The 18,645-nt window shown below is 40.0% G+C and overlaps 1 protein-coding gene across 3 annotated transcripts in view; it reads left to right on the top strand.

Annotated features, from left to right (window-relative positions):
• nf1a (neurofibromin 1a) overlaps positions 1–18,645 on the top strand; it is a 148,698-nt gene that overhangs the window by 14,053 nt on the left and 116,000 nt on the right. For all 3 annotated transcript variants that reach the window (XM_017432166.3, XM_017432168.3, XM_017432167.3), the window contains exons 3-10: positions 6,056–6,139; positions 11,091–11,281; positions 11,528–11,634; positions 12,410–12,477; positions 12,567–12,642; positions 16,408–16,565; positions 16,651–16,824; positions 17,718–17,846. In XM_017432166.3, the coding sequence (XP_017287655.1) occupies positions 6,056–6,139; positions 11,091–11,281; positions 11,528–11,634; positions 12,410–12,477; positions 12,567–12,642; positions 16,408–16,565; positions 16,651–16,824; positions 17,718–17,846 (987 nt within the window). The remainder of the gene's footprint in view (positions 1–6,055; positions 6,140–11,090; positions 11,282–11,527; positions 11,635–12,409; positions 12,478–12,566; positions 12,643–16,407; positions 16,566–16,650; positions 16,825–17,717; positions 17,847–18,645) is intronic.

Here is an 18,645-nt window from a genome sequence, read left to right on the forward strand (position 1 = left end):
TTTCAGGCTTTACAGCGCCTTCATCTGGGGGACAGACGGCATAAACGTTGCAGGGTAAGCTAACGCTGTTGTTTATATTCCTACCTTCGCTCTTTATGCTTGCACCTGGTCACACCCACGACCAATGAGTGAACAGGAGCTAAGCTTGGGCCACCCACGAAGCAGGGCCGGCCCGGCTAGCCCGACACCCGAAGCAGGGACCAAAGAAGCCGGGACCGACCGCGAAAAAATGCAGATGTAAAAGCTCGCAAAGTGAGCCAAGTAGAGTGGAGCCGGAACTGTTAGGGTCCGTGTAAAAGGGGCATTTGTGACTTCTCATGGAGTATGGAAAGGCCTTAATGGAAAACCAAAAATGGTCCTGGTTTTTTTTTTTTTTTTTTTTTTTTTTTTTTGTTTCTTGGGTTTATAAAACAACTTTCTCAAAAACAACATACCAGTGTGAAAGTATGCTACTGTAGCTAAATTAAACTTCTGCACTTCTACATGTTTGTTGTTGAATGTATCAGTCCTTTGGGAATTTAGTAAACTTTTGACTGACGAGACACCCTGATCAGATGGACTGATGCATTCAGCAGCCTCAGCACCATCAGGATAAATATGATTTATTTATGCTTCCCACAAACACTCACGCAGTCACATGGATGTTGTTCCCTTATGAAAACTGAGACAAACTAAACAAACTGTCATGCAGAAGTGTGAAGGTTTAATATTAGCTAATGTAGCGTTCTTTCATGTGTTTTTAAGAGAGAGTTATTTTATAAGCCTGAAAAAATCTGGCCCTTGTTTGACTAACCATTAGCCAAGCCTGGATGAAGACTTTTGCCTCTTCCTCTATACTTTGTACTCTATGACTAATGTCATGGTTGATAAAGTAATAATTACTGATAACTATTAGATAGAAGATCACTTCAACGTTGACTGGACTGTCCCTTTAAAATCTTTATACACTTTCAGCAGTATCTTTACTAATGTAAATACATTTTGTATTAAGGTATTGACAACTTTTATCAGTTTTTGAGTGGATGAGAGGAAAACCAAAATTTTAAAGTTTAAGTTTTTGCTTAAAATTAAGTTAAAATTTCTATAATTTTCCTTCAGACAAAAACTGCACACATTGTTTTTCTTTCATCGGTCAGTTAATTTAAACACATCTATATGGGCAGAACCCAAGATATGAACTCCTGTATTTGTCTTCATGACACTCTTTTTTTTTTCCGCTCTTCTGTGATCTTCCTGACAAATGAGCTCCCTTTATGCTCGTCCTGTTGGACCTGGTGAACAAAACAACATCAGTTAGTACGTCTCTTTCTGATCCAAACCCCAACTTCCTCTCCTGACAGCTGAGAAAGAGGAGTTTCCTCATTATAACTTTATGGGATTTATCTTTTGAAGTGACTGAACAGGTCATATTGTCTTTTATGACTTTTTAACACAGAATGAACTTTGATATTATAGATCTGTCGTAGCTCCATGTTTCAAGCTCAGATGTTGCAAACCAGATGCAGCTGAGCCTTTTATCTCTGAACTAGGACTGAACTTTTCCACAATCTCATCTGTAAAAATGCATTGAGTGTTTTCCTCCACCTGTGGGGGGGGGTGATTTACTCCTTGGACACTGATGTTGGACCAACATGAGTCCTAAAGTACAAAGATCCGATGGCCCTAGAAACTTCAGAAAAGGTTAAAAAACAAAAACAACTGGACTTTCTGTTGTTGAAAACTAATACAAGTCCAGTTGTTTTTGTTTTTAACCTTTCTTTGGATTTAGCATGTTCTGGATGACTGAGAATCTACACCAGCCCCAGGAACTGTTCTCCAGACAGTCAGATTCTTGCTACGTGTCTACGGTTTGATGTCAAAAATAATTTATACCTAATCTAGATTATTAACAGTTAAAAACACTCTTCAGCAGGACTTCTTTACTATTTTGAAATAACTTTTTGATTCTGAATTGTTTTAAGTAGGCAGTCAGCTTAGGTTTTATTCCTCCTCACTCACCGTAATCTAAATAAATATAAACTTATATTTTAGGCCTGACAGTATTTTATGACTCATACTTGGATCACCCTTTTGCCATAAAATTTGTATAATAGAAGACCCCTTTGTTTCATCTTGTGTGACCTGAAGACATCTGCTACCAAGTAGTGCTAGGCCATATAGAAAAAATCCTATATCACGATATAGATAATTTTATATCACGATAACAATATATATCACGATATACCCCAATTACGTACGTTGTCAGTTATTCTCTGAAAAATATGAAAAAAATAATCTCATTTCTTACCTTTTTCAAGCTTTATTTCGAAGTGACATTTAACTGAACTTTCACAAATGAGATCTACTGCATTTTAGTGCAGCAATATATATGTACCTGTTACGACGTAACAGTATCAAATGACAACAGACTCCATTATCTTCGGCCAGCTATAGTTTCACTTTTCGCAACTTTCCCCGGCTCTTTTACAACTTGTTTACCTTGCACTTTTTGGATTGTTAAATATTCTTTTTCGTGGTTCTTCTTTAAGTGATAGAAGAGGTTTGTTGTGTTGGCGTCAGATGAGAAAACAGTCTAATAGCAGAGTTAGCATTAGCATTAGCAGAGTTAACATATTACCTTTTTCTGCTCTGTGTCGGACTTCTTGAACCAAATCACAGACGTCCCCCTCGTTTTGGTAAAAGTCTTTCTTCTTGGGCTGCCTGCTAGCTGTCTCTACTTGTTCCGACCCAGAGTTTGATACTTCATGCGTCTCCATCTTTCAGCACTTATGACTTAAATGCCGACACATACGGTGGCTCACAGAATACGATGTGCCGCCGGGCCGCACAGAAAGCCGCTGCCGTAAAGCATGTCGCAAACCCACACGTAAAGCAGCATCATGTCGCAAACCCACACGTAAAGCAGCGTCATGTCGCAAAACGGAGGTTCTTCGCAAAATAGTTATTTTTTCTTCTCATTTCTCACTTATATAAACTGAATGTATGCAAAGTGACAACACTAATACATTCGTCGTAGCCTACGTTATGAAATATTTACATGAATCATTGATACAATTATGATAGAGACGATAGAAGAAAATACATCACGATAGACACTTTTCTATCGTTCCCACGATTTTTATCGTTATATCACCCAGCACTAGCCTGACGCATAGACAATGGCAATAATTGTGTGGCCAGAGATTCTTCAAAAACCGATAATAGCAAGGGAGAAAGTAAGTTTGAAAATTTCTTTAGCTATCTGGTCCTGGTGATTTTCCGTTTTGCATGCTTCTAATTGCAGAGTTTATCTCCATTAGTGAGAAATCTCTCTCCAGCTCATTGGACAGGTTAGCAGTTTTAGTCGTGCCATGCCTTTCTTCTTTTTATTTGCACAATAAGAGATGATTTGGCCTCTCAAATAAGCCTTTGACTCCCAAACAGTGCCAAGTGGCATCCCAGGTGTCCGATTAACATTAATAAAAAAATAATTTCTGATGAAAGCGTATTGACAAGTTCTCATCAGATAAAAGTGTGGGATTAGGCCGCCAAGGACGATAGATCGATTGCGTGACAGGGACATTCAGCTTCATTGTGAGCAGACTATGGTCAGAATTTACTATCGCTCCGTAATCACATTCTCTCACAAATGACAGAATCCGTTTATCAAGGAGAAAATAGTCAATCCGTGAGTAAGTCTTATGAACAGGGGAGAAGAATGAATACTGTCTTGAGGTCAGATTTCGAAAACGCCATACGTCGGCAACACCATAAGTATTAAGAAATGAGTTCTTCGACTGGCCAGATTTAGAGAGACATACTTTTCCCACTGTGCTACGGTCAAGAGAAGATAGCACACAGTTGACCCCCCCCCCCAATTATAAGTTTATGTGTTGAGATATTAGGCATATTTGAAAAAAATGTATTAAAAAACGAGTGATAATCCCAATTTGGAGCATATACCGAGACTAAGATAACTGGAAGTGTATACAGCTTCCCCACCACTATAACATATCGTCCAGCAGCATCCGTTTGTATATTGGATGCTGTGAATTGCACCTGCTTACTAACTAAGATGGCTACCCCTCTCAATTTGGATTGGAAATTGGACTGAAACACCTGACCAGACCATCTTCTGCCTTGATTTGCACTGTCTGCTGCGCATAAATGGGTCTCTTGTAAAAAAGCAATGTTAACATCCAGCCGTCTCAAATGTGTCATAACTTTTCTGAATTTCGCTGGACCATTATGTGATTTCACATTCCAACTCACACAATTACCTGGGTGACTGTTAATGAACCTATTAGTATTAGGACTGCTCTTATATGGCCAATCAGACTGTAGTACAATATCCAAAAAACATCACAAGAAGATACCTGACGAGAAACACTCAAAAAAGATAGATCTGGTTTATTCCCAACCCTCTCTCCTGAACGAACAAGGAGAACCAAACAAACAAAAAATCCACACATTTGTGCTTATACTGGTGAACATAACTGCTTGCCCAGGCTCCTGTCTTACCCAGATAACAGTAATAAATAAAAAGGTTTCTTCTCTTTAAAGCACTGATGTTTTTATACGCTCTTTTCAGTGTAAATAAAATGTAAGACACATCCTTAACCAGGATCTGCTCAGTCCCCCTGCAAATCTCTTATACATCACACAAGGAAAATAAATTTGCCCCTCAGAATAATGTCTGAAACTAAATCAAAGTATAACTTGGGACATATAAGTTCCATACAACCTGAAAGACATAATGAACCGGTGGGGATTGGACCTGCGGTCAACCCTGGTCCTCACTGGTCGTCGCTGAGATGATTTTCTTTTTAACATAATCCATGGCTTTATTGGCATCCAAGAATTCCTTCTCTTCTCCCACATGAGAGATGCAAAGTCGCGCGGGAAAAAGCAGGCCGTAGCGGACATCTCGCCAGTTGCGAAGAAGACTCCTCACCTCCGTAAATGCTGCCAGAGCCTTGGCCACATCCGCTGTATTATCAAATGTAATGATGATTGGTGCCTCCTCGAATCGAAGAGGGGAGCGGCTCCGAGCCCGACGTAATATTTCCACACACTCTTGATAATAATGCAGCTTAGCAACAATGACTCGCGGCTTATCACTTGAATTTTTACCTCCTGGGGTGCGATGGGATTGGTCAATCAGCGGCGTCTTATCCAGCTGTAGCACCTCTGCTAGCATTTTAGCCACCCCTGCAGTAGAGCTGGATTCTGGCGTCTTGGGAACCCCAATGATCCGCACGTTACACCTTCTCATACGTCCCTCCATATTCTTACATTTTGAGCCCATTCACCTCTTCTTTCAGTTCCATCACTGTGGTGCGCAGAGTAACAACCTCATTGGACCAGGTTGATAAACCGTCTTCCACCTCTTTGACACTCACTTTAACCTGGTCCAGATCGGCACAAAGTAGCATTGTGCCATTTGCCACTTCTGCTCTCACCGCTTGTAGTTCTCCTTTAATAAAGACAAAATCTTCAGCCAGCGCCTCCTTCATTTCCGACTTAATCATAGCTGAGATATCAGACTTTAAAGCGGCAGGGATGTCAGACTTCAAGGAGAGTGTGCCCACCTCGCTGGGGGACGGCGAAGGAGGTGCCGAGCTTCCGGCTTTAGCTGTAGTCTGCTCCGAGGCTGTATCGGGCCTAGCTGCCGCCAAGCCAGTATACTTGTATTTTCTCAAATTTGTTGCCATTCTTCTGCCTTTCCAGGATAAAATCACTCAGGGGTCAAGTCCAGATAAATCCGATAATCAGTATAGCAAAGATATATAATAAAAACCATGTACAAAGAAATTGGAGCGGGAGTCCACTTAAAGTACGTCTTACTCCTCTTCCGCCATCTTGAACCCCCCTGTTGGGTACACCTGGCCTGGGTACACCTGGCCTGGGTACACCTGGACTGGGTGCACCTGGCCTGGGTACACCTCGCCTGGGTACATCTGGCCTGGGTACATCTGGACAGGTCACCAGTCCACTGCAGCTGCCTGACTCATGAGCGAATCAGTTTATAAGTTTGTTTGGTTTCAGCTCTGTTGTTCTGTCTTTTCCCCCTCAGCGGATATTTGGAGAAGCTTCAGAGAAGAACCTTTACCTTTCTCAGCTCATCATCCTGGACACTCTGGAGAAGTGCATGGCTGGGGTGAGTGTGCTTTTGTTCCACAGAAAATGACTCATTTCTAAGTTTTACAAATCTCTTTTTTAACCAGTGACTCTAGTCAAGTAGTTTTGTTGTTTGATTTGACCTTTCAAATGTCCCCCATCTTTTGAGTTTGTTTTCTCCACAAACAAACTTCTGTTAAAGTATTTCACTTCCTCCAGTTTGGACTTTAAGTTTATGGAAGATTTACTCAGTAAAACATTTGCAGTTTTATAGAAGACTTGGATATGATGCTGTAGACTATGGCTATTTACTGTAGTTGCCACATTGTTTCTGTCCACAGGCTGTCTGCTTCTCCCTCGGCAGAGAGAAGTCAGCCTGTAGATGTTCAAGTCTGATAAAACAACTGTAGTAAAAAAAATAAATATAACTTTCATTAAAAAAAAAAAAATAACAAAAAATTTCAGAGGAAAACTAGAGGTTTTTATCCAGACTGAATGAACTTGTGTGTTTGTTCTTGTGGAGAGTTTAAAACCAGTTTCTCTCATTTAGAAACAAGAGGCCATTATTAAAATCTGCAATTCAAAGTATTTCTTCAAAATTAAACACAAATTATTTGAGCCATAATACCCACTAAAATCTGAATTAAAAATACAGGAAGAAAATGATGAAAGAACCCAGTTTGACAGATCCATCAAAATTCCAATCCAGTCCCTGACTGTCGACTTGCACGACTCCATAACAGATTTTCTTTTATGATAATCATCTGGATAGTGAACAGAAAAATCCCTAACAAGGTTAAAGCTTAATATTTTTTGAAAAAAGTTGGAAAATGAATTGCATTTATACAGCACTTTTCTTGTCTTTCTTACTATTCAGCACTTTTCCACTACAAGTCAATATTTGTCTTTATGTCATAGAGATTGTCGTTTGATTGTACAGATGTTTTATTCAGCAAAATAATTTCTGCAAATTATCTTTCAGCTCAATGTACAATTTGCTTTGATGTGAGTGCACGCCCACTGTGTTAAATTGGATAATTTGGGCTGGAGAATGGTACTGAGATAAATGAGTGAATCTAATGAAAACCGATACTGTTTAAGCAAAGATTATCTGGGACGCACATTCCATCCAGGTAGGGAAATCCTCTACCGACGTCAGGCATTATGAAGTAATTCTTCTTTGATATCAGTCATACTTCATAAAAATGAACAACTCATGTTGGACAGTTCGCTTCAGGTGGGAGGACACAGGTAGAATCTCAGTTTCTTATCGAAAACCTGACAGCAAGCAGGTTGAGTTCAGAGAGTCTGTTACCATGGTGATAGACTTGGAGATTCACTTACCTCTCTTTCTGGGATGGAAAATTCAGAGGTTCCCTAACCTCAAGGTTAATTTATTTTGAGTTTTATGGAATTCCCCTCTGGGCTGAACTTATTTTCATGTCATCATCCAAGTTTACCAACAAAACCACCAACTGCATACAGATTAATGCAAGACCAGCCCAGGTGTGATGACGGGGAGGTGATGGGGCCTTTGATTGTGACACAAGCAGAAACACCACTCATTGCTGCTTATAGCTTTAATTCAGCTTTAATTGAATTTTAATTTGATTTGAACTCAGATTTAATTCAGCTTTAATTATAGGTAGATGGATAGATAGTAACAAAAAAGATGACATTAGAAATAACAATGCCCATATGAGGAAAAAGTACAGTTTGGTTAGCAGTATGTAACTTATTACAAAATGCATTTATCTGTAAATGATGACATCAAATTATTGTGTGTGGTAAGAGAAAATTCAAGCTGTTCAGAAAATATGTGCAAATTTATCTATAGTGTGCAAATCGGAATCAGTTATTGGCCAAATGTCTAAAGAACACACCATGGAACATAATATAACAATACAGGACTTACACTATAAAATATATTTATTTATTGCACAGTATATAAGCAGTGTGCTTAGGATGAGTCCATAAGGTTCAGGTAACATGCAGTATGAATCATTTTGATAGTTCGATGTTACATGAACTAAGATGTAAAATGTAAAAATAGCGACTAGTTAGTGGGAAGAAAAGCTGTTCTTATGGCAGGTAGTTCTGGTCTGCAGACTTCTGTATCTCCTTCTAGATGAGAGGAAATTAAACAGATATTGTCCAGGGTGTGAGGGGTCCAAAATGATTTTTTCCTTTCTGTTTCCTGGTTCTTGAGGCGTGCAAGTCCTGGATGGAGGGCAGGGGAGCTCAAATGATTGTTTCTGCTTTCCTCACAGTCCATTACAGTCTCTTCTTGTCCTTCTTAGTGGCTGCTCCAAACCACACTGTGAGCGAGGAGCACAGTAGTGATTCAGTCACAGCTCTGCAGCTCCTGTGGCAGTCCAAACTTCCTCAGGTGATGCAGGAAATACAACCTCTGGAGGAGATGTTGCTCTCTCACTTCGTCTTGGAAGATAGTGATTCTCAGGGACTTGAAGAAGTACACTGGTGACAGGCAGTTGGTTATGGTGAGGGAGAGCAATGATAGGGGGTGTCTCCTGAGATCCACTGTCATCACCACAATCTTGAGGAGGGGAGGTTGTTGTGGCTGCACCAAAGCCCCAGCCACTCAGCCGCTCTCCGCTATGCACATTCATCATCATCTTGAATGAGTCAGATGATCATGGTGTCTTCAGGGGTTTAATGGCTGGGTCTGAGGAGATGCAGTCATTAGTGTACAGGGACAAGAGCAGTGAACTGAGGACACAACCCTGGGAGGCCCTAGTGCTGATGGTCCGTGTGTCTGAATTGACCTTTCCTATCCTCACCTGCTGTTTCCTGTTTGTCAAGAAGCTGGTGATCCACTGACAGATGACAGGGGATATGTTGAGCTGGTAAAGTCTGGAGGAGAGGGTGTCTGGAACGATGGTGTTGAATGCTGAACTGAAGTCCACAAACGGGATTCTGATGAAAGTCCCTGGGTGGTCGAGGTAGTGCAGGATCTAGTGCAGTCCCATATTTAATACATCATCCACTGACCTGTTTGCCATGTAGGCAAATCGCAGGGGTCCATCAGGGATCCTGTGATGTTCTTCAGGTATACCAACAGCAGTTGTTTAAAGGTTTTCGTGACAGCAAATGTCAGAGCAACAGGCCTTTAGTCATTCAGACCTGTGATAGAGGGTTACTTGGGGACCGGAGTGTTAGTGGAGTGTTTAAAGCAGGAAGGAACTTCACATAGCTTCAGGAAATTATTGAAGATCTGGGTGAAGACTGGAGCCAGCTGGGCAGCACAGGTTCTGAGGCAGGAGGGGGAGACATCATGTGGGTCTGGTGCCTTCCTGATTTTGTGTGTGTCTGTAAAAGAGTCAACTCACATTCTCACATCCTCCTTGTATATTTTGAGAAGGGGCCTGAGTTCTTGAGGTGTATGTGGGGGATGTGAAGTGAGAAGGTAGCCATTGGTGGTAGACTGAGATGGGTAATGGGTGAGAATGCCCCCTTTTCAAACTTGCAGTAGAAGATATTGAGGTTGTCAAGCAGTGAAGGGTCTTCTGTAACTGGTGATGTCCTGTAGACCTCTCCACACAGACGCAGAGTTATTGGCTGATCTCTTTTGGCAGTGAGTTTCTGGCCTGCCTGTACAAAGTCCTGTCCGCATCTCTTTTGGTCTCCTCCTTAGCTCGATAGAGTTCTCACTGTTTGGATGAAAACCATGGCTCGTTGTTGTATCTGCAAATAGTCTTGGTTGGCACACACGGCTTCACAGAGGCTGCTGTACGGTGTCACAATATCAGTCAGTCCATGCAGATTGTCAGACAGTTTCAGACACACTCCAATCTGTGCAGCTGAAATAGTCCTGCAGTTCTTACTTTGCTTCACTGGTCCATTTTCCTTTTGGCCACTGGAACCAGGCAGGAGATTTTCCACAGCACTGGGACTCTGAAGATCGAACAGATGCTGAGGGTCTTCACACAGCAACCTGGTGCGGGATCTCAACACAAGGGGGGTGATGCCATCTGGTCCAGCAGCCTTGTCCTGGTTGAGTCTCTCCAGCTCCCACTTCACCAGCTTGGCTGTTATGTGAAATCCAGTCCGGCATCTGTATTGAGATGCAGGGTCTGGTCCAGCCCATAATAATAATCGGGTTATAAACAGTTAGATGTAAGAGAACTCATATTTAGTTGATTGGTATCTGTAGACTGTCACATTTAATCTTCTGTTTGACACCAGGGAGTTAGAATTAGTATATTAGTGTCTCAGCTAAACCAGCCACTGCTTGTATAGTTAGAGAGGAGCCAATCATCTGTAGTTTACTACTGATTGTGATGGACATCAATGGGATTTTAAAATCTGACACACTCACAAAAACTGTGGTTATGTTGTTTATGTCCACATACAGCTTGCACTACACCATTGCTTGTCACAGTCTTTAAAAGTTATTACTTAAGGTCTTTGTTGAACATGTATAAAATGAAATGTGAGTTTGTTTTAGTAGATATTTTTAAATTTTAACTGATGCTGTTTTTAGTTTGCGTTGAATTGTAATCAACATTACCTTGGAGGCAGAATGTATCTTATTTAGGCAGTAAAGATACGGGTAAAAGGACAAATCCATATTAAATATAACACTGATCTTCTTCATGTTAGTACTGGAGTCCAAATTAAGCCCATCCAGAGGAAGTGAAAGGTTGCAAAGTTTGTTCCTATGATGCTCAGGTCCAAAAACCACAACCTTTGTCTCGTTGAAAGCCGAAAAAAGTCAAAAAGGGATTAATATTATTATTAACATTTAAATGATGTTGTAGGTTGTAACATTTGATAAACCTGTGTTTCTGGAGGATATATTTGACAGCTTGAAGGGTTTACTATCCACTGACATCACGTGTGTCTTGCTCTTCAGTGAGTCTTTCAGTAACACATTTTTTTTACCCAGTGCTTGTTCCATAGTTGGAACCTGAAAGATCAAATTCAAGTAAAATTGACTAAATCTTTTCCTTCTCCTTTTCCCTCCTCAGCAATCTAAAGACTGCTTGCGTCTGGATGAGACAATGTTGGTGAAACAGCTGCTGCCAGAGATTTGTCATTTCATCCACACATATCGTGAAGGCCACCAGCACGCCGCTGAGCTGCGAGCCTCGGCTTCAGCCGTCCTCTTCTCTTTGAGCTGCAACAACTTCAATGCAGTCTTCAGTCGTATCTCCACTAGGTAACTCGTTTATGTCTGCTAAATTTTCCAATTTACGTGGAACAAATGATTTAGTAAGTATACATGCAGTGTAAATTATTACCATTAAATGTCTGTCTTATCAGCAAGACAGGTAAACAGTTTTTTTCCAAAATATAGTGCCCCAGTTCCTTGTGGTTCTGGGATTGAAAACAAAATACTTGTTGTACTTGTGTCCACATTGCCTGCTTCCAGTGTAGAAGAATAAATATGTATGTGTTTGTGCAGGTTGCAAGAACTAACAGTGTGCTCAGAGGACAACGTGGACGTTCATGATATAGAGCTGATGCAGTACATAAATGTAGACTGCTCTAAACTGAAGAGGCTGCTGCAAGGTTGGCTCCTACCGTTTCTGCATGTTCACAAAAACAACAATTCTTTCAAACATTCACAGCTCTCTGCTAATACAGTGCCTTGAAAAGTATTCATACCCCTTGAACCTTTCCACAATAATTGTCACATTACGACCACAAACCTCTTAAGTATTTCACTGGGATTTTATATGGCAGACCAACACAAAGTAGTTCATAATTGCTAAGTGGAAGGAAAATAATACAAATACAAATCTGAAAAGTGTGGTGTGTGTTTGTATTTTGCCCCTCTAAGTCAATACTTTTTAGAACTACCTTTTGATGCAGTTTCAGCTGAAAGTCATTTAGGTTTCTATTAGTTTTGCCTATTCTTCTGTGGAAAACAGCTGTAGCTCAGTCAGATTGGATGGAGAGCATCTCTAACCAGAAGTTTTTTGAAGTCTAAAGCTGAACCATTCCATTGTAGTTCTGCCTGGTTGTTTTTGAGACCTGGACATTTTAGACCTGGACATTTGCCTTGGATGTTTTCTGTCAGAGGAGAGCTTCTGTGCAGGAGTCGAAATCCAGCACTTGAGACAGGTTGGAGATGCCCCCGATGACTCTGTGACCAGCTAGTTTCAGATTCCACCTGAAGGGGGGTTGCAGATAAATGCACAACACACTTTTGAGATTTTTTTTTTTTTTTGTGAAACTTCTTGAAAACCACGTATTAATGATGTAAATAGAAGTTGTTTAAATTCATCATTGAAAGATCTCAAAGTCTGTTCAGATTTCTGTAATCCAGCTTGTTTCCCTTCAGAAATGGTGCCAAAGTTCAGGGCTCTAAAGAAACCTGCACAGCTTGCCGTCATCAACAGTTTAGAGAAGGTACCTGTTTTTACAGCCTCAGTATAATACAGATCATCATCACGTCTTGTTTTCAGTCCCAGTAATGTTCTCCTGTGCTCTCTCTTCAGGCATTTTGGAACTGGGTGGAGAATTATCCAGATGAATTCACAATGCTGTACCAGCGTCCACAGACTGACATGGCAGGTATGAAACGCATCAAACCATTTCAGTTTTCCGATTCAGAGCATGATCAGGTGTCCACTTTTATGAATTATTTCAAGAACTGCCTTTTCTGGATTTAAAAATGTCAAAAATGGATTATTATTTAATGTTGGTAATGTCCTGTTATGCAACTCTGGACAGTTTATAATGTGAACACAAAAGAGATACAAGATGGCTGATCAAGACATGGAAGTAGAGATGTGAAATTAATCGTCTTTCACGAAAAAAGCAGTGTTCAAATGTAAAGTATTGAAATAATTCTTGTTTCACTCTGCTGTACATGTGTGAATACTATCAAACTTTGCTCCGTATTCAACAAGTCATAACAAAACACGTGAACAGCCAAACATCTCCTGCAATGACTTTGGAAAGCAAAAATACCTATACTGTACTTTTAAAATTGTACTGGCACCTTCTTAAAATACTGAAACGGTGACCGGTCCCGCCCTGCTGGATGTCATAGTTACGGCCCACAGGCGCAAGTCGAAGACCTAACTCGTTCTGTTTCAATTCTCTAATTTTTGCATGCTTGTAACCTGCGCACACAAACCCTTCTGTGCATTTCAACTGAGTACACACTTCATAGAGGGGCGTAGGGTCTAGTGCGAGTATTGGGACCGAGCTTTGAGACCTTTGAGACATTTTGCTTTTTAAACCTTTGCTTTCTGACCATAACATTTCTGTAGGTTTTAGCCAAAATACCAACACAGAGGCTGTCTTTTATATGTGTGGGTGGAAGGTTTGTCAGCTCACGTTGTGTTATAATAAAATTGAGTTTTATTTTAAGCAGCACTTTAACCTTGTAGTGCTCTGAAAGTGGTCATGATTAAAACTTAGCATACAGCACTTTTTATTCATTATTTCAGGCTTATTTTGCTTTGTGAGTTAAACAGAAAAATATGTGAATGAGAGGAGGTTTATTGAATCATTAGCCATATTATATATGAACACAGAGAATGGGATAGACGTTAACAAGTTGTGGGAAGTTAGTGTATCATAATTAAACAGTATCTTCAAAGCAGATGTCCATAATTTAGTTTTTCTTAGTCAAAACAATCTTTTCAGCTATCCAGAATGCCTTTTGTTCTATTCACAATCAATATTTCAGATATCTCAAACCTGATTCAACAGGTCCATTCTTTCTAAACACTGAAAATGATAAAATTATTCTTTGTGTCAAACCACTCCTGAACCAGAGACGTTTCTTACCTGGGCTGAGGACATAAAGGACTGGACTATAAAGATAAATTAATTTCAAAAGTATTTTGGGTAACAAGATTCAGAAATGGGAACAGCAGTTCACAAAAGTGTATTATACGTTGCACAAATAAAAAAAAAGTCAAATGTCCTCACTTTAAACTGCACAAGGAGGAATATGGTATGCAGACAAATTGTCAAATTGTCAGACTCACAGATGTAATGGTGTGTTCAAGGCTGTTTAAAATCTAGGACATTTGTGCCTTACCACATTTACTGGGTTGTTGGAAACAATGCATTTCGGACTTGGCACATTAGTTAATAACCCCTGTATTAAAACACTTACACTTACACTACTGGATTCCAAAAAAATGTTGATTTTGTGGACTGAACGAAAATAAACTAACTGAAATGGGTAGGGTATATTTCTTCTGGAAAAACTACTAGAAAAATGTAAAGATAAATAATATTTTTAAAATACACCCCCTCCCACACACACACCCTTTTTACAGGAGAGGCTTCAGCTTCAGAGTTCAAAGTTCCTTCTCTCGTACAGCTAGGAGCAGTTTAAATTGTGCCAAAGGAGGAAATGAACAACAGTTTTTATTCCCATGATTTTCTTATTTCAAGGGGAGGAGGCTCATTGCAACTTATTCTGATTTTATGTTTCCTCGGTTCACACCTTTGAAAAAACAAGTTCAGAATGCTGACCCACGGTGTTCGACCAGGCGACTGGCTGAAGTCAATAGATTTACAAGATGCTTATTTTCATACAAGCAGTTTTGCAGCACACAGAAAAGACGCTAGAGTTCTGGCTTGAAGGGTTTTGTGAAAGAGCTTTCTGACACTCATAATTAAAACAACGGATAAATTATACCTTTCCTGACATGCCTGTCCTCTTTTGTGAAGGAAGCAGTGCAGCAGATTGCTCCTTTTCCTCTATTTTGTCTCGTGAGACACAGTTAGACCAGCTCTCAGTAGATGATAATTCTTTCACACTAATGGTGTTGTGCAAATTTCCTTTGAGAATTTGGTGCTTTTTGTCCAGGCAGTAGATAACAATATCATGGTCTGTTTTACCTCTAAATGCAGCATAAAACCTGATTAAATGTTAATAAACTGCACCACCACAGAAAGACACCGTTTGTTTGTTTGTTGGCAGCACAGTTTGAGGCACACATCTCTTTTGAAAGGCCTTTATGAATTAAATGGATGTGTAATATCTGTTTTGCTCTTGATGACGGCATGTTAAAGCTGCACAGTCCTTGAATCAGGGTTTAAATGATTCTTCAGGACCACACGCTCCTCTCAAACCAGCTGAGGTTTGAAACAGGATGAAGACACCAGGCGAGAGATACCTACTTAGAAAAGCCATAAGAATAAAACAAAACAAATGACCATAACTGTATGTTTATGAAGCGTAAAGACAGCAGCTGAACATCGTGTGCTGTTTTTGATTTGTATTTTAGAAGATACTAATATATTTTAAATAAATAAATAAAGACACTTTCTTAAAGTGTTTTGGAGAAGATTTGATTTTCAATTTGGAAATAAATCCCTTCTGACTGAGCAAAGATCTATAAGATGTTACAGTGTCTGCTCTGAGCTGGGGTGATGTAAACTCATGACACTTAGGTGGGAGATTACATAACATCTATCTTCAAGGATGAGACTAATTCCTGATGAGTTTTGATCTTGTCTATGCAGTTCACTGCAGTTCTCTTTATTTCCTCCTAGAGGTTTGTCTCAAGATCGGGCTTGACTTTTGTTTTTGAAAAAAAAAGCAGAAAAGTCAAAAATAAGATGGTTTGTTATCACCAGCCGGTGTAGGTGCATGTGTGTTCATTTGTCCTTAGCGTTAGCAGAATATGTCATGAACCACTAGATGGAATTTAATGAAACTCTTACAAAGTAATCACTGGATGTTCATCTATAACAGATTTCACTTTTGAAGTCAGTACTATTCAAGATGGGTGCCACAGCTAACTAGCCTTAGCCAGCGCAAAAATGACTATAACTCAGCCTGTTTTACAAATATAAAGCTAAAATGAGGCGTGGCTGTAGATGGTCATCATTCCTAATACATACACATAGCACTACACATTGTGCCATAATTTTTCCCTAAACTTTGGCTTTTTTTTTTCATTCTACTTAAGATGGCCAACTGAGCAAGTTGGCCCTAGCCAGCACAACAATGGCTATAACTCAATCAGTTTGACACATATTGAGCTAAATTTGGTGTGGTAGTTGCTGAGAGTCATCATCAACATATACTGCAAGTGCAGCACATCTCAGGAGATCTCACAGTATTGCATGAAATTGCACACAATGTCATTTATAAGATTTGACCAAAACAGCTAGAAGAATGTCCCTCATCATCACAAGATGATTTTAGTCTGACTTAAATTCTGACTTAAAAGGTGGCAGGTGATTATGGATTCCTTTGAGGAAATCCTAGGTTTTTAATTTGGATTTATGTATATTTTTTAATTTGTTGCAACAATTTGTCACAACAATGATGTGTTTGTGTGTGTGTTGGAATATGTGCAGAGGCTGCAGAGAAGCTGTTTGACCTGGTGGACAGTTTTGCAGAAAGTGCTAAGAGGAAGGCAGCTGTTTGGCCTCTACAGATCATCCTCCTCATCCTTTGTCCAGAGATTACACACACAATCTCTAAAGACACAGTGGAGGATAGCAAAGCCAACAAGGTGGGTGGAAACAATACCCAACAAATGCCACCCAACGTCAGAGCTCAGTATTCCCAAACTCTTTCCTCTGGTGTTGTGTCTGCAGAAACTGTTTTTGGATAGTCTGAGGAAAGCTTTGGCCGGACAGGGTGGGAACAAGCAGCTGATGGAGAGTGCTGCCATCGCCTGTGTCAAACTTTGTAAAGCTTCTACCTACATCAACTGGGAAGATCACTCAACCATTTTCCTGCTGGTCCAGTCCATTGTTGTGGATCTCAAGGTCTGATGTTTTGCTTGACATATTAAAATATTGTTGTCCGTGTCTTGCAGCAGTGAGAATATTCTCTGGTGTAACAGATGAAAGTTGTGTTATTTCCCTCTGGCGTTAAAGCTTAAAGAAAACACAGTAAGACTGGATTTATTTTTATGTGACATGGGAAAATTATGAAAATGTTCACTTAAATGGTGGAGATTAAAACAGGATGCAATTTTTTAAAAAAAGAAAAGAAAAGTAAGCTCGAATCAACTCGGAGCAGTCTTCGATCACCTACCAATATTAATTTTCTAAAAGTTAAATTGAAATGAGGTTTCTTGTGCCACAAGACTAAAACGTCACAAGATTTCTAATCAGGTTGAAAACTACAGCTCATCTGGAAAATATTTGCAGAGCTTCACTTTTTCCACATTTTGTTGTGGGAGGGGTTGAGTTGACCTCAGCCTGGGTGTCTGTCTCATGTGTTCTGGGAGATGTCTGAATGTTAGGGTGGGGGCTGGGTGTCGTTTGGGGGATTCCGGTTCGGATTCCGGATTCCCGGGTGGATTCCGGTTCCTGGCATCTCTGTTTCTGTTTGGGGGCAGGGGCTGGCTGACCCGGGTTGTTTCGGGGAGGGATGGTCCCAGCTTCTTGGTGGGTTTTGGATAAAAAGAACGAGTCGAGTCATACGTGGAGTATGACAGCAGCTTAAATGTTGCTGTCTAAAAGAATTCAATCTTGAACAACATTATAGAGGTTTTAGGGAATGCTACATGGGTAATATTTCTCAAATCCAGCATTTCAAGGGCTTTAGTTGTCCTCATATTCATCCAGATTTGTAGGAGCATATCAGTTTGTTTTTTTTGTTGTTTTTTTCTGTAGAACTGTTTGACTTCATTGATCTGTTGTTGCTCCTTCAGGCTCTGCTGTTTAACCCTGCTAAACCCTTCTTGAGGGGTACGAGCAGTCAGAACGCTGACGTGGAGCTCATGGTGGACTGCTTCGTCTCCTGTTTTCGTATCAACCCTCATAACAACCAGCATTTTAAGGTAAACTGAATGCTGCATGAATCGGAACATGAAGGCTGGTATATAACACACATAACAGTTATTTGTGTTAAGGAGGTTATATGGTTGGTGTTTTTTAGTAGGATTTTATTTTTTTTAATTGAGGACAGATGAGCTGGATTCTGTCTTGTCACATCTTATATGTGGGCTATAACTCAGACTCCATTCAGATCTGGCACTAACATCTGTCCTGAGCAATCAGATTGCATCTGGATAGCCATAAATACAAGTGTGAACAGCCACAGTGCACACTTAAAACATCTTCACTCCTATTATCTGCATACATTTGGTAGTCTGAACTCTGTCTTGAGCCCCACTGTAAAACCTGCTGAACTGACATGAACCCAAACAAGCAGCAGACTTGTTACCCGGACATCTCAGGGCTTAAAAAAAAGTCCTCTTAGCCGCTCACTGATTAAAAATGATTTACCAGCCATGCTTGGTAATATTCTGAAGATATGTTTTGTTTTTTTATTTTCATTTGTTTTGTTCACCTATAAGTAGGGCTGCAACTAACGATAATTTCAATAATCGATTAATCGGGCGATTATTTTCTCGATTAATTGATTAATCGGTCGTCTTGGAATTCATTCATTCATTCAGTCATTCATTTTGGCCCACATAAAAAAGTAATCTGTATGTAAAGGAGTAGGTTGATGTAAAACTTTTACTACTTTCTTATTTTTAAATAAATCAATATAAATTCAATTCAACATTCTCACTTTATATACTTAGCTCTCAAGCAGAAAATAACAATAGCTTATTTACCACCCGTGTTTCA

The sequence above is a fragment of the Kryptolebias marmoratus genome, linkage group LG2 (assembly GCF_001649575.2).
Source record: "Kryptolebias marmoratus isolate JLee-2015 linkage group LG2, ASM164957v2, whole genome shotgun sequence".
NCBI lineage: Eukaryota > Metazoa > Chordata > Actinopteri > Cyprinodontiformes > Rivulidae > Kryptolebias > Kryptolebias marmoratus.